Below are 25228 nucleotides of genomic sequence, written 5' to 3' on the forward strand. Positions count from 1 at the left end.
AGCAAGGCAAATGACCTCTATAAAGGTCTGCTGCTCAAAACCCAACAGAAATATGTGCAAGTTACAGAAAAAATGTATTGAACTTTTAATCACATGGTGGATAAATGTAAGGTCTTGAGTAGGAGAAAAGACAGACAATCACATTAAGAGGACGACCCAGAGAGCATTTAGGAACTTTGCTTGAAAATCATTTTGCTTGTTTAAAAGTTGGGCCTCTTTGTGATAAACAAATTCTTTAAACGTGAAAAATATTGAAACAAAAAAGATGGAAGTGAAATCCCTACCTGACCACCAGTTGACCAGAACTTCCTTAACAATGGTAGGTAAACACTGAGGAAGGCACACTCCCAGGCTACAAAAGTCTTGCAAAATAATCTGCTAATATTTCTACTTAAAGGTAAAGGGACCCCTGACCATTAGGTCCAGTCGTGGCCAATTCTGGGGTTGCGGCGCTCATCTTTCAAGTGTTATGTGGTCTCGGCAGCCACTCCCAGTCACCAGTCTAGCTGCTGCATTCTGGATTAGTTGTAGTTTCTGGGTCACCTTAAAGGCCCCACAAAGAGCGCATTGCAGTAGTCCAAACGAGAGATAACTAGAGCATGCACCACTCTGGCGAGACAGTCTGCGAGCAGATAGGGTCTCAGCCTGCATACCAGATGGAGCCGGTAAACAGCTGCCCTGCATGCAGAATTGACCTGCGCCTCCACAGACAGCTGCAAGTCCAAAATGACTCCCAGGCTGTGCACCTGGTCCTTCAGGGGCACAGTTACCCCATTCAGGACCAGGGAGTGCTCCACACCTGCCCACCTCCTGTCCCCAAAAACAGTACTTCTGTCTTGTCAGGATTCAACCTCAATCTGTTAGCCGCCATCCATCCTCCAACCACCTCCAGACACTCACACAGGACCTTCACCACCTTCACTGGTTGTGATTTGAAAGAGAGGTAGAGTTGGGTATCATCTGCAAACTAATGAACACCCAGCCCAAACCCCCTGATGATCTCTCCCAGCGGCTGCATGTAGATGTTGAAAAGCATGGGAGACAGGACAGAACCCTGAGGCACCCCACATGTGAGAGCCCAGGGGTCTGAACACTCATCCCTCCCCCCACTTTCTGAATATGGCCCAGGAGGAAGGAGCGGAACCACTGTATAACAGTGCCCTCAGCTCCCAGCCCCTTTAGACGGTCCAGATGGTTGATGGTATCAAAAGCCGCTGAGAGATCCAGCAGAACTAGGAAACAGCAATTTACATCTCCAACATGGATGTGTGAATCAACTACATATAAGGTTGACTCTTTGATGGGCAAGGTGTTCAGAATGTGTGCTGATTGGCCTGAATTGTTTGGCTGGTTAAGAGTTATTAACAACCCAGTCAACAAAACATGACCAAACTCTTCCTCTACTGTAAAAAGAAACCAACATATTCCTTTTCTGTCACCAAAAATCCTGCCAGAGTTTAGTCTCAGGCTACATGCGTGTTAGCCACTTAAATTGCAGTGAGGTTTTTCTTCCTCTTCAAGTTACTTTCATATGTTGCTGTTTTTGGTGCAGGGATATATGAATGGAAATATAGGCTGCTAGAACCTTTAAATATGCCCTTACAAGTTCCTTCCAAAGTTTCCTCTTCTCCAGCACAGAAAAAGACCACACATTTGGTAAGTTTACTTACAAACTCTCCAAAGGTCAGATTAATGTGCTTTCTCATACAGCATTCAGAAAAAGTTGCATAGGCAGTAAAACTTAGTTTAGTTCCAAAGTGGTCTTCCAGGACTCACAGCCATGATGGTGTGTACACTAACACAGTAGGGTTAGCTGGAGGCAGAATCTATTACAAGCTGGGTTGAACTGGCGCTAGAGCAAGTGGAAAGTTGGTATCAAGGCTGGCAAGCAGGTACAGAAAGGTGTCAGATTAGGAAAGCAGGCAGGTAGACAGGGAGAGAGACAGTGGAGGAACAGAGAGGATAATCGGAAGAGAAAACAGAGCAAGGATGGGGAGCTACGTAAGCAAAGCCTGTTGTACAGGCCCAAGGAACACCCCATGTTCCTCAAAAGGGATGTACACCCCCTGAATTAACTGAACACCCCTCCTTCAAAATCAACTTGTCAGATGCACTTTGGGGTTCATCTGTTTAACCTGCCACTTTCTCCCAGAAAACCCCCCAGTTTAGCGTTCAATTGGAAGAAATGGCAACTGGGTTTTCCGTGGACTGCTGTATGTTCCAATTTAGCACTAAAGAGTGGCTTTTCCAGGAGAAAGAGGTGAGCAAAGGCAAAACCACTCAGACCAGTGTCTAGAAAACATGGGAATAGCCAGGGGCAGATTTTGGTAATACAGCACTATGTCGTAATTTTGTGCCCCCTTGGCTCGGCACCCTGCCAGGGGAAACCGCCTGCATCGCCATAAATCCAGTGCTGGACAAGCAGAAAGCTGCTCAGGCCTGGGACAAGCAGAAGTGTAGGCAAGCCCTCAGTGTTGTCATTTCCTAGAAGGGGCAGGGACTCTCATTTTGACCTGATCTTGAAACTGTTTCCTGGAACAAATGCACCAATAATTAATTTCTGGGTACTGCCAAATGCAGCTACAGTTCAGTGCACTTTTTCCATCCCTGATTAGAAAAGAATGTTTTCTGAAAGGTTTCCTTTTTCCTGCTTGATCATGTGAATGAATGAATAACTTTAATATAAACCAAAGTACTGGAACTGCCGGGCCAAGGGCCTCAAAATGATCGGAGTGTATGCCAAATGTTCATTAACACAAATGGAAATTTCCAACGAGAAGAATGTAAAAGTAACTAACTTTGATGTAAACTATTTATTTAGCAAACTTTTTTGAAAACACAAATTAAAAAGGAAAGCAAAACTGAAACAAAGGGTGTTTTTTAATGTAACAGGCTTAGGACAGCTGAATAACTGTACATGTTGATAATTCCACACTTTCTTTCTCCATTTAGATTTTCTTCACAGAGATTTCCTTACAGGGTTTTTATTTGCAGGGTTTTGAGAGGAAGAGAGAAAATCGCTCAAAAGTTCCATAATCTGAATCTGGCGTGGAGGGCAAGCATTATCCTGTTAGAAAGAATAATAATTAAAAACCCCATATTGTCTGAAATGAATCCTTTATGTTTTGTCCCCTGGTTGCCCTGATTAAACTTATTAAATCTAATTACCGTAAGTGGTCATGACAAAGCAAGTGCTCACTTTTGTTTTATTTTTTACTGTGGTGCCAATAGCCTAAGGGGCATGTATACATTAGCGGCTTAAAACGCAGCCTCCCCCCTCCACACCTTTTAAGTCTCCTGTTACATTGCTGTCCACACACAATTACCTGATTACCTGATTTGCTTTCTTATGCCTGCAATCACCCCTCTGATTCCTATTCAATGAAACCATCGTCTGCACGCGTGCTGCCATCTGCTGATGTAAAAAAAAATGTATACATGTTGGCTTAAACCTTTTTAATCGGCTGGGAGCTGGTTTTGCAGGAAAGCGCCTCCAAGCCACAGCATTTCTCAAGAAACTGCAGGATGCAAGTGGATTGAGTCCAACACCATGGGGGAAGCATTGCTCTTGCGTATGTAGACCACTGACCACACCTTAGTGTAACAGCCTCTTAAGAACAAGTTCGAACATGCAATAACTGTACTGAGAAATGTCGCAATAATTACCGCCTGCAATCATTTCCTCTTGCTGTAGTGTAGCTCAGTGCTTGTTTACATCCTGTGAGTTACAGATTCGTAAATTAATTGTCAGCGAGAAAAGACTGCAATCCTTTGCCCAGGAGGAGCTAGTCCCGTTTGAGCGCAGTCCGAGTCAACAGGATAGGATCGGCTTCAAATTAGAAATGTTGCAAAGGCGAGTTGACTTAGTGATGGGTGCACATGCACCTATCACACTCGGAAGTAAACCCCGTGGAGCTCAGTAGAGCTTACTTTTGAGTACCTGCATAGAAGGGTTCGGCCTGCACTACTAGCCTAAGAAGACATGCTTACTCGGAAATAAGTCGCACAGGATTCAAGGTGGGTTTGCTCAGGGTCGCGGGTTGTAGACCCAGGTTGGGCAAAAAGATTCCTGCTTTTCAGCGGGTTGGACTAGATGACCCTGCGGTGCCTTCCAACTCTACAATTCTGTGATTCTTTGACAGGGTTGCACTTGCGCGGGTAAATGCCCCATTTTGCTCAGAAATCTTGCTCTGCGTAAAAAATTCCCCCAGCAACATAACGAGGCAGGTTCTCTCTCTCTCTCTCTCTCTCTCTCTCTCTCTCTCTCTCTCTCTCTCTCTCTCTCTCTCTCTCTCTCTCTCTCTCTCTCTCTCTCTCTCTCTCTCTCTCTCTCTCTCTCTCTCTCTCTCTCTCTCTCTCTGTCCTCTTCCGCGTCAGCTGATGGGCGCGTGTCACGTGATTCGGATTGTTGGTAAAACCCCTTTGGGCAAAGTCCTTTCCCCCCCATAGTGTTCCTCTGATTCTTTCTTATCCGTCTGTTTTGGTGTCTCTCCCTTTGCAAACAAGCTTCGTGGGAGGGGGCGAGTGGGGAGCAATGACAGAAGTGAAGAGAGAGAAATTTGGGGAATGGCCCCTTGGCGGAGGGACTGTGGAAAAATTTCTGCTCAAATCCAGCACGGTAAAAGTGGAAATTATCTCCTTGGGCTGCATAATCACCGCGTTGGAGACTAAAGACAAAGATGGGAAATTCTCAGATATTGTTCTAGGCTTTGATCATTTGGAAGGTGGGTTTGAATTAACTTTCTTGAAAGTTTATTCCACAGAAGAAACCTGAGGCACAATATGTTTCCAGTGCAACCTCTGATTTGTTTTATTGAAACCCACCCAGCTTTGGTGGTGCTGTAATATAAGTAGCCCTGTACATCCAAGCTGAAAAATGTTCAAGCTTCATCACTGCTTTTTAGTACCATAGTTTTGCAATGGAGAATAAAAGAACAAGTAAAGCTTTTAAGTTGCAAATAACTACCCCCCCCCCAATGATCTTGAGAACTGTACATTAGTTTGATAAAAGCGCTGGGCATTTTAACTCCGGGGGGGGGGGACTACAGTTTCTGGGGTTGTTTGCAGAAAGCCACATGCTTTAAATGTAGGGTGCATTACCTGGAGGGAAAAAAAGCAGAAGCTGTGAAACAAACAAATGTTAACTCAGAAGTTAAACGGTTCAGTGGAGCTTACTTCCAAGGAAGTACAGTGGTACCTCGGGTTACATACGCTTCAGGTTACAGACTCTGCTAACCCAGAAATAGTGCTTCAGGTTAAGAACTTTGCTTCAGGATGAGAAGAGAAATCGTGCTCCGGCGGCGCAGCAGTAGCAGGAGGCCCCATTAGCTAAAGTGGTGCTTCAGGTTAAGAACAGTTTCAGGTTAAGAACTGACCTCCGGAATGAATTAAGTACTTAACCTGAGGTACCACTGTATGTTCATTTGATTGCAGTATTATGAGTGGTGTACACAAAATTCGTTTCCTAATGCTCCCCCTTTTCTGACCTGCAGTTTTGTGAGGGTGGGGGGAGGAAGCAGCAGGGGAAAGGGTTGGGAACCACTGTTTCCCCATTCCAGTTTCTCCCCCACCCGCCGGGGGGGGGGGGAAATGGGTGTTTGCACATTTACAGCTAAACAGATATGCAATATCGTCCATCCTAGGCAAAGTGCCTAGATTACAGGCATATTTCATTTTTTTAAAACAAATATGGATAATTATATTTACAGACTTAAGCCTGCTTTTAACAGACAAATGTTGAAGTCTGAAGTGTATCACATTGCACCCACAGGATTAAATGCTGCTTCAACCCTAAAGGAATAAATGAGTCCATGCATCTAGAAAAGTAGAAGGGACTCTGAAGGGATTCAGTCTTGTGTTCTTCCTGACATTCTAACTTTCCTTGTGGAGGGAGCTTTTTGGATAAGTCACCCACTACAACTGAAGTGGAAGGGACGCGGGTGGCGCTGTGGGTTAAACCACAGAGCCTAGGACTTGCCGATCAGAAGGTCGGCGGTTTGAATCCCCATGACAGGGTGAGCTCCCGTTGCTTGGTCCCTGCTCCTGCCCACCTAGCAGTTTGAAAGCATGTCAAAGTGCAAGTAGATAAATAGGTACCGCTCCAGCGTGAAGGTAAACGGTGTTTCCGTGCGCTGCTCTGGTTCACCAGAAGTGGCTTAGTCATGCTGGCCACATGACCTGGAAGCTGTACACCGGCTCCCTCAGCCAATAAAGCGAGATGAGCGCCGCAACCCCAGAGTCGGCCACGACTGGACCTAATGGTCAGGGGTCCCTTTACCTTTACAACTGAAGTGGTACAGCGGAGTCAGAGGTTTACTACCTGTCCCTTGAAATAATTCCTGCTGTTGGCGCCCAACTACTGCACATTTGTTTGGCAAAATATACGCAAAGAGGTGCCTGTGTGTGTAGAATTCTGTGCGACCCTTTGCATATGTTCTGCTGAACAAACAGGCATTGAGGGTGGGGCCAGTAGGGTGTACAGTATGTGGGGCAGAGCCAGTGGGCATGATCCCACTATTTCTCTCTATCTGCAGGGAATGGAGAAGACACTGCTGCATGAACCATTAGGTTGACAGATACACTGGAAGTCAAGCATTTAATGTTGCTGGTCCCATGCTGTGGAACATGCGCCCATCAGAGATTCAGCAGCCAACCTCCCATTTTGACATTGAGGGTGCTGAGAACTGTTAGGAGACCCCTGTTTTCCTCCCAGAGCTACGGTTCCCAGAGTGGTTTAACAATCAATCCATCCATCTTCACATGAAGCTCTGGGAATCATAGCTCTGGGAGAGGAATAGGGGGGTCTCTTAACCACTCTCAGCATCCATAACAAACTATAGCTCCCACAGTTCTTTGGGGGAACCATTAATGTTTGAAGTGCTGTCACATTGCTTTAAATGTGTTGTTGTGAATGTGGCCTTATCCTAACCTTCCTTTCCAGAATTGCCGTGTGAGGAAAAAACAACTCTCAGGTGTCCCTGGAGGAAGGGCCAGAGTTTACAATCCGTCTGCCTTTGACTTCCGATTGTCCCTTTAAGCATGTACATAAATCAGAGGTTGAAATTTATTCAGGGGTCAGGGTAACTGACTGAATAATGAACAGGTTCCCAGGCATGAGATAATAAAACTGATCTGCAAGTAGACTTCCATACAGAGAAGCAGAAACATAGCTGTAGAGAAGAGTATGAATATCTGTCAGTCGTCCCTGGTTCTCAGAACTGCCACCATTCCTCCTGCCTCCCTCAGTTACCAATCAGCATTTTTCATGTTCTTCTTCAGAGATCAGATAATCTAAGGGCTGAGTGCTTCCACTGTTACATAACCTTGACTAGCTGCTGCTGAATGCTTTTTAGATCAGAGGTTTTCAACCCTTTTGAGTCCACGGCTCCCTTAACCGACTACACTCTTTCTTCAGCACCCCTGTGGGGCTCAGGAGCCCAGCTATGTCACCCCTTGCCTGCAGAGCTGGCAGCTTCTCACCCTTTTCATACACCCTCCCTTGTGGAGTGTGTCCTCAGCCTCCTCTCCCCTCTCCTTGGGAGTCCTCTGGGCAGCTCCTGCTGTCCCTGGTCACTGAGATGCCCCCCCCCACGCCAAGAGAGTTGCCTCCTACAGAGCTTATAGCCAGGGCTGCTGCAATAAACAGCTGTGCAAGCCTTTGGGTAGCAGAGACGTGAGAGGGCATCAGAGGGGGGAGGGAAGGAAAGAGGGACAGAGGCCAGTGTTGCCCGTGGCACCCCTGACCACCATTCAAGGCACCCCAGGGCAGAGAACCACTGCTTTAGATCAGGGGTCAGCAAAGTTTTCAGACCTTGTGGGGGGCCGGACTGTATTTTTTTGGGGGGGGGAATGAACGAATTCCTATGCCCCACAAATAACCCAGAGATGCATTTTAAATAAAAGCACACATTCTTCTCATGTGAAAACACCAGGCAGGCCCCACAAATAACCCAGAGATGCATTTTAAATAAAAGCACACATTCTACTCATGGAAAAACACGCTGATTCCCGGACCGTCCGCGGGCCGAATTGAGAAGGCGATTGGGCCAGATCCGGCCCCCAGGCCTTAGTTTGCCTACCCATGGCTTTAGACATTAAGTCTGTGGGAAGCTGGGTGCAGAAATAAACACTGATTACCTTTCCTCCAGCAATCCATTCTTTTATAGCTGCTTCTAGATTCTGTGGGCTTGGAGACTGTGTATTGGCTTCTGCAGTCCCCCCCCCCCAACTGAAATGAAGCAGTGCTCCTTTGTTCCTCTTAACCCTACCAATGAGTGGATGACTATGCTTTAAGGTTAATTAGTCTTTATGCTCGGTTTTGTTTCTGTTCAGTTGTTGCATGTTGCATGTAGAGCAGAGCTTTCAGTCAGTTTTTTATCCCCACACAATGCTGCATAGATCACTACTGATTCCTTTTTCTCTCCCCCGCCCCCATGAAATAGTGTATTGCTGTCATCTGTTGTCAAGCAAGCTAGGGGAGAAAGCGCCCTCAAGAGGGGACACCCTGATCTTCCTGCAGGAGACCTATCAGCAACAGAACCCCAAATTCAGGCTGTTAAAAGGCACAAGGCTTGGGGAGCAATCGTATGCACCCCGAGTGCAACCAAACTCTCCCCACTTCTTCTCAGCAACGGAGTTCCAGAGGCATGCCACCTGCAGCAGTGTGGAACTTAGCCGGCATGACCACACAGCCTCACAGACTTCCAGTTCTTCCTAATTTTAATTAAGATGGGAGGAGCTGTGTCAGTTATGGCTGTGCTTCTTCCATTGGAGTGAATGGATATGATATGCCTTCACTTGGTGGAGTTTGGGAGCCTAGCCAAGGCCCTCCTTTCCTAAGGGATTACTGGATGGCAGAAGCTTTGGTCAGGGGTACAGTTAACTGCCCCTCCTTTGAAAATAGAATAAATGAAAGCTCTAGCTAGCTTCCAATGTTGAGCATTGAAATGTATTGACCTTATAAATCTAAGGCCGCTCCACACTTTCTTTTATTGGCCAGGGTACACCAATAAGCACCCCTACTTTGGAGCTGTCGTTGGACGGGTTGCTAACAGAATTGCCAGAGGGAAATTTACAGTGGAAGGAGTCGAGTATCAATTAGCCATCAACAACGGACCCAACAGTCTGCATGGAGGAAAGAAAGGTTTTGATAAGGTAAATGTGTTTATGCTCAAGTGAATAACAATGTCAGTACAGTGGTACCTCAGGTTAAGTACTTAATTCGTTCCGGAGGTCCGTTCTTAACCTGAAACTGTTCTTAACCTAAAGCACCACTTTAGCTAATGGGGCCTCCTGCTGCTGCTGCGCTGCCAGAGCATGATTTCTGTTCTCATCCTGAAGCAAAGTTCTTAACCCGAGGTACTATTTCTGGGTTAGCAGAGTCTGTAACCTGAAGCGTATGTAACCTGAAGCATATGTAACCCGAGGTACCACTGTACAGTGGAACCTCGGTTCCCGAACCCCTCCCATGTCGTACATTTTGGCTCCCGAACACAGAAAACCAGGAAGGAAATACTTCTGTTCTCGAACATTTTTTTTAACCCGAACGTGCAACACGGCATCCACTGAGTGCAAAAAGCTCTTGCACCAATCAGAAGCTGTGCCTCAGTATTTGAACATTTCGGAAGCCCAATTGGGCTTCCAGAACGGAATTAATTTGAGAATCAAGGCTCCACTGTATTTATTATCAGGGCATGGTGACATATTCAGGTAAGGTGAGAACATTAAGTTGCTGGATAAAAACAAAGAGCCGTCTAGACTGGCATTCTCTTCTCTCAGTGGCCAACCAGAGACAAAGCATAAGACTTAAGCATATCCAGCGCTGTGGTGCAAAGCGCCCTCTGGCGCCCCTCCCCCCATTTCTCAGAGGGTTTTTTAGGGAGGATGGCACAGTGCTGGAGGAGGCGGGCAGTGACTGGAGGACAGCTCCTCCAGCGGCAAAGAGGCGGAAACTGGACATGGCGCCTTCCGGCTCATCTGGCCACTTCGTGCCACGGTGGCCACAGCAGACGGAGGCTCCGGACACTGCGCTGCTTTGGTGCGGCATAGTGGAGGTGGGCGAGAGCGGAGAGCTGATGCCAGAAGGCGCCGCGTTCAGCCTCCACCTCTTCCCTGGCGCCCTCCAGAACTTGGCGCCCTGGCGCCCCGCACCACCTAGCCTCTATGGGTAAGACGCCCCTGACCAGAAACTTCTGGGAAGTTCACTTCAGTGTGCAGACACTTCTGTGAACTCCCAATTCTTTCCTTTCTTCCTCTGAAGCCAGGCTTGGACCTTTCTCAGAGTCTTCCTGAAAAGAGAAGACTCTGAAAAGGATCCTCCTTTACTGATGTTAAAAGACTGCTGTGATCGTAACCGGAATGGAAGAGGGTAAAAGTCACTCCCAAAGAAAGGCAAAAACTGGACATGTTATAGCACACTTTAGTGCTGCAATGGGGAACCTGTGACCCTCCAGATGTTGTTGAACTCCAACTCCCATCAGCCCCAGGCCAGCAAGACCAATGGTCAGGCAGAGAACCAGAGTTGGAAGGGACCACTAGCATGATGGGAGCAGTTAGTAGTCTAACAGTATCTCCAGGGCCACAGATTCCTCATTCATCTTCTAGTGTAAATAGCAGGTTTAGTATACAGAATAGTAATTATATCTGAACAGAAAAATATCAAAGAGAAGTAATGAAATCAACACGTGAGTTTTTCTGTTGGACCAATTTGAGGCTAGATGTCTTGTCTGCGGTAACCATTTCCTGTGTAATTTGAGACTGTTCTGATGAGGAGACCCAGCATTGGCCTGAGTTCTGCAGGAAGCAAAGCTATAGATATGCTTCTAAACTCGGTGGTGGTTTTAGCTTTTTATAGAACTACGGCTGGCTGACATAAGGATCCACCCAATTTGTTTGCATGCATACTGATGACGGTGATAAAATCTCTTTGCTGTTTCCAGGCACAGGTTTTGCTTCCTCCTTCACACTTGGTTTGGTTGCTTAATTATCTTTGCTTGTTTTATTTATTCCAGTTCCAGTCAAAGCTTTCTAATCTTTTAAAACAGATATGAGTATCATTAATTTGGGGTGTATGGGGTGTTAGGGGAGGGGTAGTACCTCTGGTGGTCTCAAGTCCTTAGTGAGTTAAGGACTTCCCCCTACATGCAAAGACAGGCTCGGGCGGACTGAGCGGATGAGACCAAGAGGGGGTTCAGCGGTCAAGAAGACTGTTTCTGGAAGAAGACGCCTTCACTCCGGTATGGCTCCCCTTTATCACATACACAGCCCAACAAGACAATGTCAATAATCCACCAACAGCATACAAATCAATATGGCTAACTTGATCCAAAACACCCACCCACCCCACTCACACACGAAAACAAAGATCACCACAGCCAATCTCAAACAAACAACCACACCCTAGGCCAACCCCAACCTCTCTCACCACCAATGGAACACAAGTGAACAGCACAAGCAACGCTGACACCAAACCCTACATACATTAAACAAAATAGAAACATCGCCACCCGACACGCCCCCCGCCCATCTCCCCCCCCCAATGTCTCAACAAATAAAACTGATTTGTAAAAATGTTACATGGAAAAAATACGAGAGACATTACACATACTTCTGTAAAACAACAAAATCTTTAATAAAAAAAGAAGAGAAGACTGTTTCTGGACAAGCTGTAGAACAGGGGTCAGCAAACTTACCACGCCTTGGGCCGGTGTCTCCAGCACCGATCACGCGGCGGGCCAGAGGGCAGGGGAGCGCATGCCCATACGCGTGCGGACACGCTATTTTCTGCGCACTTCCGGGTCGGAGGAGCACCGGAAATGGCTTGTGCGCGTGTGCATGGGCCTCCTCCAACCCGGATGTGCACCGGAAATAACGTTTGCACATGCGCACAAGCTATTTTTGGTTCTCCTCTGACCCAGAAGTGGGCAGCTGCGCAGCACACTGCCAGTAAGAGTGGGTGGCGACAGTCGGCGGTGGGGGTTGCCGCGGGCCGGATAAATAAGTCCCTCGGGCCTTAGTTTGGGGACCTCTGCTGTAGAGGGAAGTGAGGGGTAGATGGGGCTCATCCATCTGGGAAGGTAGCCCATCTAGGAAAATGAAAACTCTGATCTCTGGGAGAACAGGCTACACAAATCCAGAGTGTAGTCCCTAAGACAGTTGAATGGCACCTTGCACACCTCTTTCGGCCAACTCCTGCAGCCAAGCTGGTGCCAAACCTATTGCTCTGCTTTCCTTGGGGCCCACATCAGTGCAGCTGAGGGGGCTATTGTTGTGAGCTGCAATTGGAGGCACACTCCATTGTCTCTCAAGACAGTCGGATGCCAGCAACAAAAATAATTAATTTGGGCTGGCGTATCTCCGACATAACTGGGATTTCAAAGGTGGAATTGACGTCTGGGGGGATTTCTGAAAGGTGGCGCTTTGTCTTGGATCTTCAATCAAAAACTCATGTTTTTGTAAAAAAGAAAGAAAAGTTCAACAACTTTCTGGTTTTCTTAAAAAGAGCTCAACCATTATGGTGGTTTCCTTAAAATTAAAAAGCTCAACTTTCAGGTTGTCCTGGTTTTCTGAAATATGACAACCCTAAATGAAAACAGATTGCCTAATGAAAGCATATAACTTAGGAATCTGCCTTACAGTGAGACAGATAACTGGTCCTCCTAACTCAATACTGTTGACACTGACTGGGAGTGGCTCTCCAGGGTTTCAGACAAGACTCCTTGAGATGCCAGGAGATCGAACCTGCAGCCTTCTATGTGCAGGGCAGATGTTCTACCACTGAGCTGCCATCCTTCCTTTTAAGAACAAACTTAAGAATAGATTTTTGGCTGATTCAGTACATGAACACATTTTCCCAATCATTTTCTCCCACCTGTGCTACCCATCTCTGATGGATACCAACCGGCCAGAATTACAACTTTACAGAATTAAATGGGTTTGAGCTGTGAAGATACAGTATGCCAACTGTGCTGTAGTGTTACCTTATTTTTGTGGCCTGCTCTGTGTCAGCATCATAGTTAGATTTTTGTCATAGACTGCCCATTCATGCCTCCAGCTAACCAGCACAGGAAACACATGCTTTTGTTTGGAATAATCCTTTCCCAGGTGCTGAGGCTTAAGAAATTTTACAGCAGCCTTCAACAACCTGGTGTGCACCAGCTGCTTTGGGCTATAAAAGGGAAAGGGACCCCTGACCATTAGGTCCAGTCGTGGCCGACTCTGGGGTTGCAGTGCTCATCTCGCTTTATTGGCCGAAGGAGCCGGCGTACAGCTTCCAGGTCATGTGGCCAGCATGACTAAGCCACTTCTGACAAACCAGAGCAGCGCACGGAAACGCTGTTTACCTTCCCACCGGAGCGGTACCTATTTATCTACTTGCACTTTGATGTGCTTTCGAACTGCTAGGTTAGCAGGAGCAGGGACCGAGCAACGAGAGCTCACCCCGTCACAGGGATTTGAACCGCCGACCACCTGATTGGCAAGCCCTAGGCTCTGTGGTTTAACCTACAGTGCCACCTGCATCCCTACTTTGGCCTATAGTCCTTATCATATGCTGGCTGGAGGTGTTGAGAGTTGTAGTCCAAAACATATGGAAGGCACAAATTTGAGGAAGGCTGTTTTATGTATGAATCACCGTCTCTCACCAAGCTTACTATATAGTGTGTATTACATGTGTGTATATCTTCCTATATACATAAAAATGTAAGGCTATCATCATGCTGTAGTCCCAATGGCAGCATGACAACGGAAGAACAGGCAAGCAAGCAGACAACATGGGTGACCAGTTGCCCAGGTGAGCTGTTTAACAGAGGGAGGGTGGGAAGCACTTCAAAGTTCATTTAAATTAGTGTTTTCCCAGCTTGGGTCTCCAGCTGTTTTTGGACTATAGCTCCCATCATCCATAGCTAGCAAGACCACAGTGGTCAGGGATGATGGGAATTGTAGTCCAAAAACAGCTGAAGGCCCAAACTTGGGAAACACCGATTTAAATATTTTGAATCCTGGAAGTGATCCATGGTTGTCATGTGTAATCTTTTGGCACACATACTCATCCAGGTACATCAGTCTAGTAGCTGGACTCTAGCCAATGTGATTTTTTTAAAAATACCATTAATGAAATTGTATTGCAGGCCATCTGGGAACCTGAAGTGCTGCCAGATGGCGTACGGTTTTTCAGAGTAAGTCCAGATGGTGAAGAGGGATATCCTGGTGAGCTGAAAGTCTGGGTGACATATACTCTCAAGGATGGGGAGCTAACAATCAGCTACAGAGCTCAAAGCAGTAAGACCACGCCAGTCAATCTGACAAACCATGCGTACTTCAATCTTGCAGGCCAGGTAAGGCAGCTCTGTTTGGCTCTTCCATTCTGGAACATCCTATAGAACAGGATTCGGGGGGAACCTGTGTTCCTTCAGATGATGTTGGACTACAGCTCCCATAATCCCCGCTAATTGGTCATGCTGCCTGGGGGCTGATGGGAATTTGAGCCCATTGACATCTGGAGCCCCACACATTTCCACTTCTGCTACAAAAGTGTCCAAAAGGTTATTAGTTCTTTTCTTGCCTGATATAATCCCTTCTTGCCAAGTCGGTTGTACATATCTAAGTAATGGAACAAGGTGAGAGGCTTCAGTCCCCTGAACTTTGGGCTCCCCTGAACAACAGGGAGGAACGTTTGGGAGAAGGCACCCCATTATTTATTTTATTTAAGACCATTTCTGTACTTCTTAGTTTAGGGCGTGTCATTTTAGGGGGCAAAACTTAATTTTTGCAAATTTATTCAGTGAGGGGTCTTAAAAATATGCTATTGCATGTGAAGAATTAAAATCTGATATTATTGTTGTGCTTGTACAACATTTAGCTGGGTAAATCTATATTTGGTGAACAAGCACATAAACTACTTTCGGAATATCAAATAATTTTAATTTTAGGTTCTGAGTTGTCAGGTAATGTTAAGTAATAAATAATAATAATAACTTCTAGTGAAATTGCATAGTGATCATTAAAAATTACTGCCATGTACTTGCCGACTTGGCAAGAAGGGATTATATCACTTGATCACTATGCAATTTCACCCCCTTCATGGATCACTGCCTTGCCGTGGCGAAGGGGCTTGAATAACTCAGAGAAGCTATGAACTATGCCGAGCAGGGCACCCAAGATGAACAGGTCATAGTGGAGAGTTTGGACCAAACGTGATCCACCTGGAGCAGGAACCAGCAAGCCACTCCAGTATCCCTGCCGAGAAAACTCCATGGACAAAGACAACAGGCATATAAAAGTTATGACGCTGGAAGATGAGCTCCTCAGGTCGGAAGGCGTCCAACATGCTACTGGGGAAGAGCGGAGGGCAAGTACAAGTAGATCCAGAGCTGATGAAGCGGCTGGGCCAAAGCCGAAAGGACGCTCAGTTGCGGATATGCCTGGAAGCGAAAGGAAAGTCCAATGCTGTAAAGAAAAATATTGCATAGGAACCTGGAATGTAAGAACCATGAACCTGGGTAAGTTGGAGGTGGTCAAAAATGAGATGGCAAGAATAAATATTGACATCCTGGGCATCAGTGAACTAAAATGGACAGGAATGGGCGAATTCAGTTCGGATGACCATCATATCTACTACTGTGGGCAAGAAACCCGCAAAAGAAATGGAGTGGCCCTCATAGTCAACGAAAGAGTGGCGAAAGCTGTACTGGGATGCAATCTCAAAAATGATAGAATGATCTCGATACGAATCCAAGGCAGACCTTTTAACATCACAGTAATCCAAGTTTATGCACCAACTACTGGTGCTGAAGAAACTGAAATGGACCAATTCTATGAAGGCTTACAACACCTTATAGAAATGACGCCAAAGAAGGATGTTCTTCTCATTATAGGGGATTGGAATGCTAAAGTAGGAAATCAAGAGATAAAAGGAACAACTGGCAAGTTTGGCCTTGGAGATCAAAACGAAGCAGGGCAAAGGCTAATAGAGTTCTGTCAAGAGAACAAGCTGGTCATCACAAACACTCTTTTCCAACAACACAAGAGACGACTCTACACATGGACATCACCAGATGGGCAGCATCGAAATCAGATTGATTATATTCTCTGCAGCCAAAGATGGAGAAGCTCTATACAGTCAGCAAAAACAAGACCTGGAGCTGACTGTGGCTCAGATCATCAGCTTCTTATAGCAAAATTCAAGCTTAAACTGAAGAAAGTAGGAAAAACCACTGGGCCGGTAAGATACAATCTAAGTCAAATCCCTTATGAATACACAGTGGAAGTGAGGAACAGGTTTAAGGATTTAGATTTGGTGTACAGAGTGCCTGAAGAACTATGGATGGAGGCTTGCAACATTATACAGGAGGCAGCAACAAAAACCATCCCAATGAAAAGGAAATGCAAGAAAGCAAAGTGGCTGTCCAACGAGCCCTTACAAATAGCGGGGGAGAGAAGACAAGCAAAATGCAAGGGAGATAGAGAAAGATACAGGAAATTGAATGCAGATTTCCAAAAAATAGCAAGGAGAGACAAGAAGGCCTTCTTAAACGAGCAATGCAAAGAAACAGAGGAAAACAATAGAATGGGAAGAACCAGAGATCTGTTCAAGAAAATTGGAGATCTGAAAGTAACATTTCATTTAAAGATTACCATAATAAAGGACAAAAGTGGCAAGGACCTAACAGAAGCAGAAGACATCAAGAAGAGGTGGCAAGAATACACAGAGGAATTATACCAGAAAGATATGGATGGCTCGTACACCCCAGGTAGTGTGGTTGCTGACCTTGAGCCAGACATCCTGGAGAGTGAAGTCAAATGGGCCTTAGAAAGCACTGCAAATAACAAGGTCAGTGGAAGTGATGGTATCCCAGCTGAACTATTTAAAATTTTAAAAGATGATGCTGTTAAGGTGCTACACTCAATATGCCATCAAGTTTGGAAAACTCAGCAGTGGCCAGAGGATTGGAGAAGTTCAGTCTACATCCCAATCCCAAAGAAGGGCAGTGCTAAAGAATGCTCCAACTATCACACAATTGCACTCATTTCACACGCTAGCAAGGTTATGCTTAAAATTCTACAAGGAAGGCTCAAGCAGTATGTGGACCGAGAACTCCCAGAAGTGCAAGCTGGATTTCGAAGGGGCAGAGGAACCAGAGACCAAATTGCAAACATGCACTGGATTATGGAGAAAGCTAGAGAGTTCCAGAAAGACATCTACTTCTGCTTCATTGACTATGCAAAAGCCTTTGACTGTGTCGACCACAGCAAACTATGGCAAGTTCTTAAAGAAATGGGAGTGCCTGATCACCTCATCTGTCTCCTGAGAAATCTCTATGTGGGACAAGAAGCTACAGTTAGAAGTGGATATGGAACAACTGATTGGTTCAAAATTGGGAAAGGAGTACGACAAGGCTGTATTTTGTCTCCCTGCTTATTTAACTTATATGCAGAATTCATCTTGCGAAAGGCTGGGCTGGATGAATCCCTAGCCGGAATTAAAATTGCCGGAAGAAATATCAACAACCTCAGATATGCATATGACACAACCTTGATGGCAGAAAGTGAGGAGGAATTAAAGAACCTTTTATTGAGGGTGAAAGAGGAGAGTGCAAAATATGGTCTGAAGCTCAACATCAAAAAAATGAAGATCATGGCCACTGGTCCCATCACCTCCTGGCAAATAGAAGGTGAAGAAATGGAGGCAGTGAGAGATTTTACTTTCTTGGGCTCCATGATCACTGCAGATGGTGACAGCAGCCACGAAATTAAGAGACGCCTGCTTCTTGGAAGAAAAGCAATGACAAACCTAGACAGCATCTTAAAAAGTCAAGACATCACCTTGCCAACAAAGGTACATATAGTAAAAGCTATGGTTTTCCCAGTAGTGATGTATGGAAGTGAGAGCTGGACCATAAAGAAGGCTGATCACCGAAGAATTGATGCTTTTGAATTATGGTGCTGGAGGAGACTCTTGAGAGTCCCAAGGACTGCAAGAAGATCAAACGTATCCATTCTTAAAGAAATCAGCCCTGAGTGCTCACTGGAAGGACAGATCATGAAGCTGAGGCTCCAATACTTTGGCCGCCTCATGAGAATAGAAGAATCCCTGGAAAAGACCCTGATGCTGGGAAAGATGGAGGGCACAAGGAGAAGGGGATGACAGAGGACGAGATGGATGGATAGTGTCTTCGAAGCTACCAGCATGAGTTTGACCAAACTGCGGGAGGCAGTGGAAGACAGAAGTGCCTGGCGTGCTCTGGTCCATGGGGTCACAAAGAGTCGGACACGGCTAAACGACTAAACAACAAATGCAATTTCACACACATTTTACTTAGCAAGCAAAACTAAATTATATTAATTTAACCAAAATATCTTTGAATCCCCATGTCATGTTACAACTTTTTAGCACCCCTCATTTTTGGAATATCTCAGCAGTGTATGGCAACTATGATACTTTACTTTTTACACTATTCAGCCTTTAGGGAGCATTCATTCTGATTTGTTTGTGTGTTGTTTACACATCTTCCCATTTGTCACGTGTTCATTCCACTTTGCAATGCATTTCCCTGTCCTTGTCAAAATCACAAATAAAAGGGGATTTGTTGCACTAGGGGAACAGAAGATTTTAATCCACTTTAAATGCACAAACCTAAACTCCCACTACATATTTGAATCCTACAAAATATGGAGAGTTTGGAGCACTCAGAATGTCTGCTCCAAATTCCAGGCAGCCAGGACTTCCGGGTTGGCGCCATCGCCGAATGGCGGACTCCCTCCGAGCTCCGGAGGGAGCCTGCTCGGCAGGGGTTGGGTCCTCCCGCGCCGGCGACGCGGGGACCCTCAAAAACCATGGGCGCTGAAACCCATGGACATGGTGACTCGGCTGGCACCTTTTTAAGCCCCCCCCCGACCCGCGAAGGAGCCTTTTTAAAGGCTACGGAACGGGTGGCGGGGGGGGGTGGTGCTTTGAGTACTCCGCTTCCCCTGCCGAGCGAAGCCGCATGCCATTCGACGGAGAGCGCTGACTTCTTCCATTGGAAATTCGGACTCAAAGTATAACCCGTGAGTAATTGGAACTTGGATTAAAAAGGACTAAATTTATAAAAAATTTGGAACGAGCGGGGAGGGCGTAAAAAGGAAGTCAGCCCCCCCCCCTGTTGTAGAGGAGCTAAAGCAAAGGACTTAACATCTAAGATCAAGCGCAACCCTATTTTGAAAAAGTTATTAAATTTCGCGATGGAAAATTATAAGACTGTGCTGGAGGAGAATAGTGGAAGTGAATCAAAAAGCAACCCCCCCCCCCCACGGAACCTGGGAGCGTTTTAGTTAGAGCGCCCGGAGAAGACAAGGAGAGGTTTTGACAGCTGTCAAAGAGCTGTCAAAGCAGAAGAACAAAAAAGAACTTTGTTGCAAGGACTTTACCGGTTACATTTGTTATAATTTGGATTTAGAATGTTTAAAACAAGGAATACTAAGTTACTATGATTGCTGGTTGTGATCTGGAAGGGAACTGAGTTATTGCAATCCACCTAGAGGAGCTGAGGGATATTACAAGTTGTCAGCATTGAATTTGAACAGAACTCTTTATCTCCTGGGAAACTGCAGAAATGGAACACTATTTTGGCTACAGAGGCTCATACATGCAAAGCAGACAATAGACTTATCTATTGAAAAATGGAAGGGACTTGGCATCATGTTTGGTTCCTGAATAACAGAGCCTTTGCAGAGGAATTTAGAGACTTTTTGAATTGGAACATCTGTGCAGGAAAATAGGAAAAGAAAAGGAGGGGAAAAAGAGGAGACAGATCAACAAGAACAATTAACAACTGGACAAAGTTGGAAGCGGGAACATTTGGAACATCTAGACTTGAAAAAATATAAAGAAGTAAAATTGGAGTTTTCACTCCCAAGTATATAAAAGTCTGGATGGAAAAAATGGGCCTTTTTGAGATAGACTCCTTCCAAGATTGGATATATAAAATTAAAAATGACTGGTAAAGGACTATGGTTTAAAAAAAAAATGTGGGAGCTCCAGGAAGACATCAGATTCGAGAAATATTGGGGACGCAACCGGGGAAAGGGGGAGGGAAATTTGGAATCCAAAGGTTGTAAAACTATATTTTATCTTATTATATTTTAATCTATTATGTATTTTAAAGGGGAGAACGCGTGGAAGGGACTAAGTCGATTTTAGGAGGTGGGCAAATATTCTTAAAATTGGGATAATGACAATAAGTCTAAAATTTGGGATAAGAAATTGCTGAACTTATTCGTAAGAATTGGAATGCAAGAGGGGGAGGGGAGGGGAAGTCTTGGAAAGATGATATGGAAAATAAGATTCTAAATTGGGATGCTTTGTTTTTTATATTGTTATAATTGGAAATGCCTAATAAATATTATTTAAAAAAAAAAAATTCCAGGCAGCCATACCTTTTCCCAGGATACTCCATTGCTTCCTCCCCCATGTATATGCTTCATGAGAGTCTGGGTTGTTACTGTTGGAGACCAAATGCCGGAACAATTGATCTTGGTCTTCATTGACATTTGGCCTTGATTCAGTAAAGTAATTATTGTGATTCAGAGGTACCTACAGCTCTGTGTTTACAACAAAGGTGGTGTAAAATTCCGTCTTTCTATTTTCTGATATAACAGAGGTTTTTCCCTCTCTTCATATTTCAGGGATCCCCCAATATCTACGACCATGAATTTACTATACAGGCAGATTCTTATCTGCCAGTGGATGAAACCCAGATCCCCACAGGTTGGTTGATTTTTAAGATGAATGCTGTTGAATCTACAGGTGTTATCTAGGGAGCTGTCGTGGCCAACTGTGCAGAACTGGCCTCAGTGTAGGGTGCTAGCCCTGAGTTCAAATCTGTGGTCAATCAACTTGCTTTTCTAAAACTGGAACAATGCCATAAAAACACAAGGTGGGTGGTCACTGTGAAAACAGGACTCTGAATTAGATGGGCCGCTAACCTAACCCAGCAGTGCACTGCTTATGTTCTTAGATGGAAGTTAAATCTTAATTTGACATTGAAAGGGGGGAAGTTTACTTAGGGAAACACAGAACATGGCATGTGACACTCACAGCTGTCCAATCCCCACCCGTCATATCTACTGCCTAAGGCAGCTGCCTCACTCTGCCTAATGGTAGGACAGTGGTCCAGGATTGGCATTTGGAGAGCTACATACTTGGTTTAAGTGGGAAAGGTGGCAATGTCCTTTCAGACCACTTGTGGTTTGGGAATCCCACACTAAATTGTTCTGTGTGGTTTGTTTGCTGTGGTGGACTTTTTGGTGTTTCCAGATGTCCGTCTTGGTTCTGTCCACATTTTTAAGAGTTGCTGTGGAAGGTTGCTAAATGTGTGTAGTTTCTTTGCCTCTTTCTTTGTCCTTTCTCCATTAGGAGAAATTGCTTCAGTGCAGGATACAGGTTTTGATCTGAGAAAGCCAGTGGAGTTTGGAAAACACCTGCAGAAGTTTCAGCTTGGAGGATTTGACCACAATTTTTGCCTGAAGCAGACAAAAGAAACATGCTTCTGTGCGAGGTACAGGTTTGGTTTGTCACCTTTGTTTGACAGCATATTGACCAAAACATTGTGTTTCATGCTCTTCCTTCTCCCAGTTTATTTAAAAGTATTTATACACTGCTGTTCATAAAATATATCATAGAGCTTTACAGATTTAAAATAAAGCAATAAAAACATCGAAACATTTAATTAAAACCATACCCCACAAAAGAAAAGGCAACAAAATCACTGTAAAACATGGAAAGCAGTCCTGTTTCAGTTTTCAAAGGTCAACTGGGATAACTTCACCAATTAGCAGAAAGCAGGCAGATACCTGATATCACCCTCCATAGCATTCGGGCTGCTACAGAAAATGCTCTGGTCTTGTTTAAGGTTGATTTTAATATATAGTATAGATTGCTTGTGTAATTGATTTACATACTTGCAAATTGCTTAGAAGCCTATTTTGGCAACAAACAGTAAATAAATTAATAAATGACAAGGAATGCAAGTATAGACATTCATGGATGTGATTTAGACAAATCAATTACATAATTAAAATGATGTCCTCCAAGTTCCATTCTGTAAGACCAAAAGTGTACAATGTGGAGGAAAGTGCGTGATTTATATAATTTGCACTTCCATACCTTCCCACCCGAGATTTGGGTGAAGTGTTAACAGTAAGCTACAGTATTTTGCTTTGAACCATGCTCAGGTTTTCACAGATCCCTTGCGAATTTCACTTGTGGAAGGCGGGTATTGCAGGATGCTCTTAATCCACCTTGTGAACTGCGATAACACATAAGTAACTTGAGCCAGCACAGCTAGTGAGCTTTGGCAACATGATGCTCACCCTGCCTGGACCCACTGAAGTGGCTAAATGTGACTTTCGATATGGCACGGATGTGATCCAAAGCCACAGTCTGTTCTCTCTGGCTACAACTTGATCAGGGAGATAAGTATTTTGTTGCCTCTTGGAATTATCATGTGATCCATTATCATGTATTTATGGAAAGAGAGACAGCTAAAAGGCAAATGCATCTTAGGATGTGACCAAGTGACTTCTTTTAAAATTTGCACAGCCCCTTCCTTGCACCCAAGTGCTGTTTCCCATGCCTCTATCTATTATTAAGAGCTGCTGGCTACCACTACACATAACTAAATGCAGAGTACCAAAAGCCTACAGACTCCTAGAAATTTAATTAACAGATACTTTCTTTTTACAGAGCCCACCATCCCCCTAGTGGCAGAATGATAGAGGTTTATACAACTCAGCCCGGGATTCAATTTTACACTGGCAATTTCTTAGATGGCACTCTAAAGGGAAAAGGAGGCTGTGTGTATCCCAAGCATTCTGGCTTCTGCCTGGAAACACAGAACTGGCCAAATGCAGTGAACCAGGTACATTCTTAAGTTTTATATGACCACGGGGCCACACAGAATAGAAGCTACACAAAACTGTCTTAGGGCTCAGCTTCAATGGTTTATTGCAGATTTCATTTTGAGGATGCTCAGAAGAACATAGAAACCAGTAATGGGTGGATCTGCATAAGCACTGAAATCACATGGTACAGCTATTCTGTGATTATCTCATTTCTGACTGCAGGTAGATCACATTTTGCTATGCAGAGCAAGGCTGCTTTTCTGTGCATAGGAAATTTTTTTAGATCAATAAAAAAACATTAAAGTAGGTGATCCCCTGCCACTCTAAAATGGCACAGCTCCTTTGCAATTTCTCTGCATTCTCAAGACTTAACAGTGCATTCCTAGGCATAACTGCTCACAGTATAAATTTACACTCAGTTAAGTATGTACAGGATTGCAAGCTCAAAACACCAAGTTGATTAGTAAAATGTGAACCAATTCAAGAATACTATGTATGTGTGTAGAAAGCTTGTGGTTACATGCCAAAGGTAGATCAGGTTCTGCTAGTATATATGAATGATTTGCAGTAGATTGGCAAGGATTTGACTCCCAATTTTGTAATGGTTTGTTCTAAATGCAATAAAACAAAACCCTAGATGCAAGCAATTTTTCTTCTATAAGTGCACAAATGTTGAGTTTTATTTTTTATTCTTACAGCCTAATTTCCCAGATAGCCTGCTGCACCCAGGAGAGGAATACAAGACCACAACTTGCTTCAAGTTCTCTGTAGCTTAAGCAAAGACCAAGATTTTTTGTAGCAATCTGTAACAAGTTAGTTTTCAAAGATTCTAGACTGTTCTTTTTAGGATCAAATGTGTCTTCATGTACTCAAAAAGTCTACTTGACACCATCCTGCATAGCCTTAAGATTTTATATAGGCAACCTTTTTTCTCTCACCGCCCCCTTGAGAGCTTACTGGTTCAAAGGCAGGTGGAAATAGAAGAAATAAATCATGTTAAAATGTAAATTCACTTCAAGATACTATTGCTAAGGATGTTGGCACAGTTCTTCCCCACCCCAATTTCTTACAAATGGTAAAGGTATTACATTTGCATTGGGTCTAAAATAGACTCTAAATGCAAGAGCTGTGAAGAGTTGTTTAAAAGCTTGTATTGGTTTGGAATTCAGTAATGTTGCAAGGATTAATGAGAATGCAAATGAAGTGCTTTGAATCATTAACAAATAGACAAGTGGCAATGGCAAAAGAATGTTAACTGCTGCTGTTCAGTACAGACATGTCCTTTCTGGATTCTCTATTCCACTACAGGACAAACAACAGTGGCTACTGAACATATTGTCCTCAGTGAGCTGTACTGAAGATCCCGCTCCCATTTTCTTCTGCATACCTAAAAGTATCTCTAAACATGCCTATATTGCTGGTTTCTCAGTAGCCATTTGTGATGCTAAATAGGCTTAATTCAGTACCTACGTTTGCTGTTAGTATGTTGGCAGGGTGCTTCCCATTAAGCACCCTGTGTAACTGATGGGAAACCCATCAGCCAGCAAGGCTGTTACCTCTTTTCTACATGCATGGTACTATTTTGGCTACATAAAAACTGGACTTACTATATACAGGTGGGGCCCTGCTATAAAATGCTGTGCTGTAGATTCCTGGCACACACCTGAAGAGTGGGGGGGGGACGGACTCCCTGCTCTAATGAAAGTCTGTCTTCATGTGCAAACTTTTTAAACATTTCAAAGTGAAACCAGTGTGCATTAAGCTTCTGCATCTAATGGAGTGCTTGATTTGGCATGGAAAGAAGCAACTTCAGTAGACTGACCTTTGCTGCAACTTAGAGAGGTATGGGGGATTTTTGAACAGGAATCTAGACCAAAGCCTCATCTGTGACCTGCAGTATTAATAGATGACATTGCATGACGGCTGCATGCTATTCCCAGCACAACCATCTTTGTGTAGTTCTCAGCACAACTGAATGTGGGAACAGCCAGCTATCTCACCTTTGGCCCAACCCCTAATGAGCATCACTGACAGGCTTGTGATAAATAATAGCCTGCCATAAGCCACTCTCTCACCCACAGCCCTTTCTGTACTCATACAGGGACAAAGGTGTTTTGTTCTGTTCTTTAAGGTAAGAACACTAAACAGGAAGAGTTATAAAGGGTCTTATCTATTGTTATGTCTCCCCCACTACAAAACATCTGCGCCCCTGTCCAAACTCTGAGAAAGTATTTTGTTGTGGCATTGAGAATAGAGATTTGTCTGTCAACTGCTGCTTGCCTTTTGGCTGAAAATAAAAACATCAACACAAGCATTTTGGCTTGCCAGGTAGAACCATTCTTCCCGCTGC

General features: G+C 44.5%; 1 protein-coding gene across 1 annotated transcript; it reads left to right on the plus strand.

Annotated features, from left to right (window-relative positions):
• The first annotated feature begins 4400 nt into the window (after positions 1-4400).
• Positions 4401-25189, plus strand: GALM (galactose mutarotase). The gene is made up of 7 exons (XM_081904316.1): positions 4401-4724; positions 8999-9153; positions 14127-14333; positions 20662-20743; positions 21392-21533; positions 22721-22895; positions 23577-25189. Exons 1-7 carry the CDS (start codon positions 4535-4537, stop codon positions 23652-23654), a joined length of 1029 nt encoding a protein of 342 aa, XP_081760442.1. The 5' UTR covers positions 4401-4534; the 3' UTR covers positions 23655-25189.
• The last annotated feature ends 39 nt before the right edge of the window (positions 25190-25228 follow it).

This window comes from Podarcis melisellensis (genome assembly GCF_964234715.1).
Source record: "Podarcis melisellensis genome assembly, chromosome: 3".
Classification (NCBI taxonomy): domain Eukaryota; kingdom Metazoa; phylum Chordata; class Lepidosauria; order Squamata; family Lacertidae; genus Podarcis; species Podarcis melisellensis.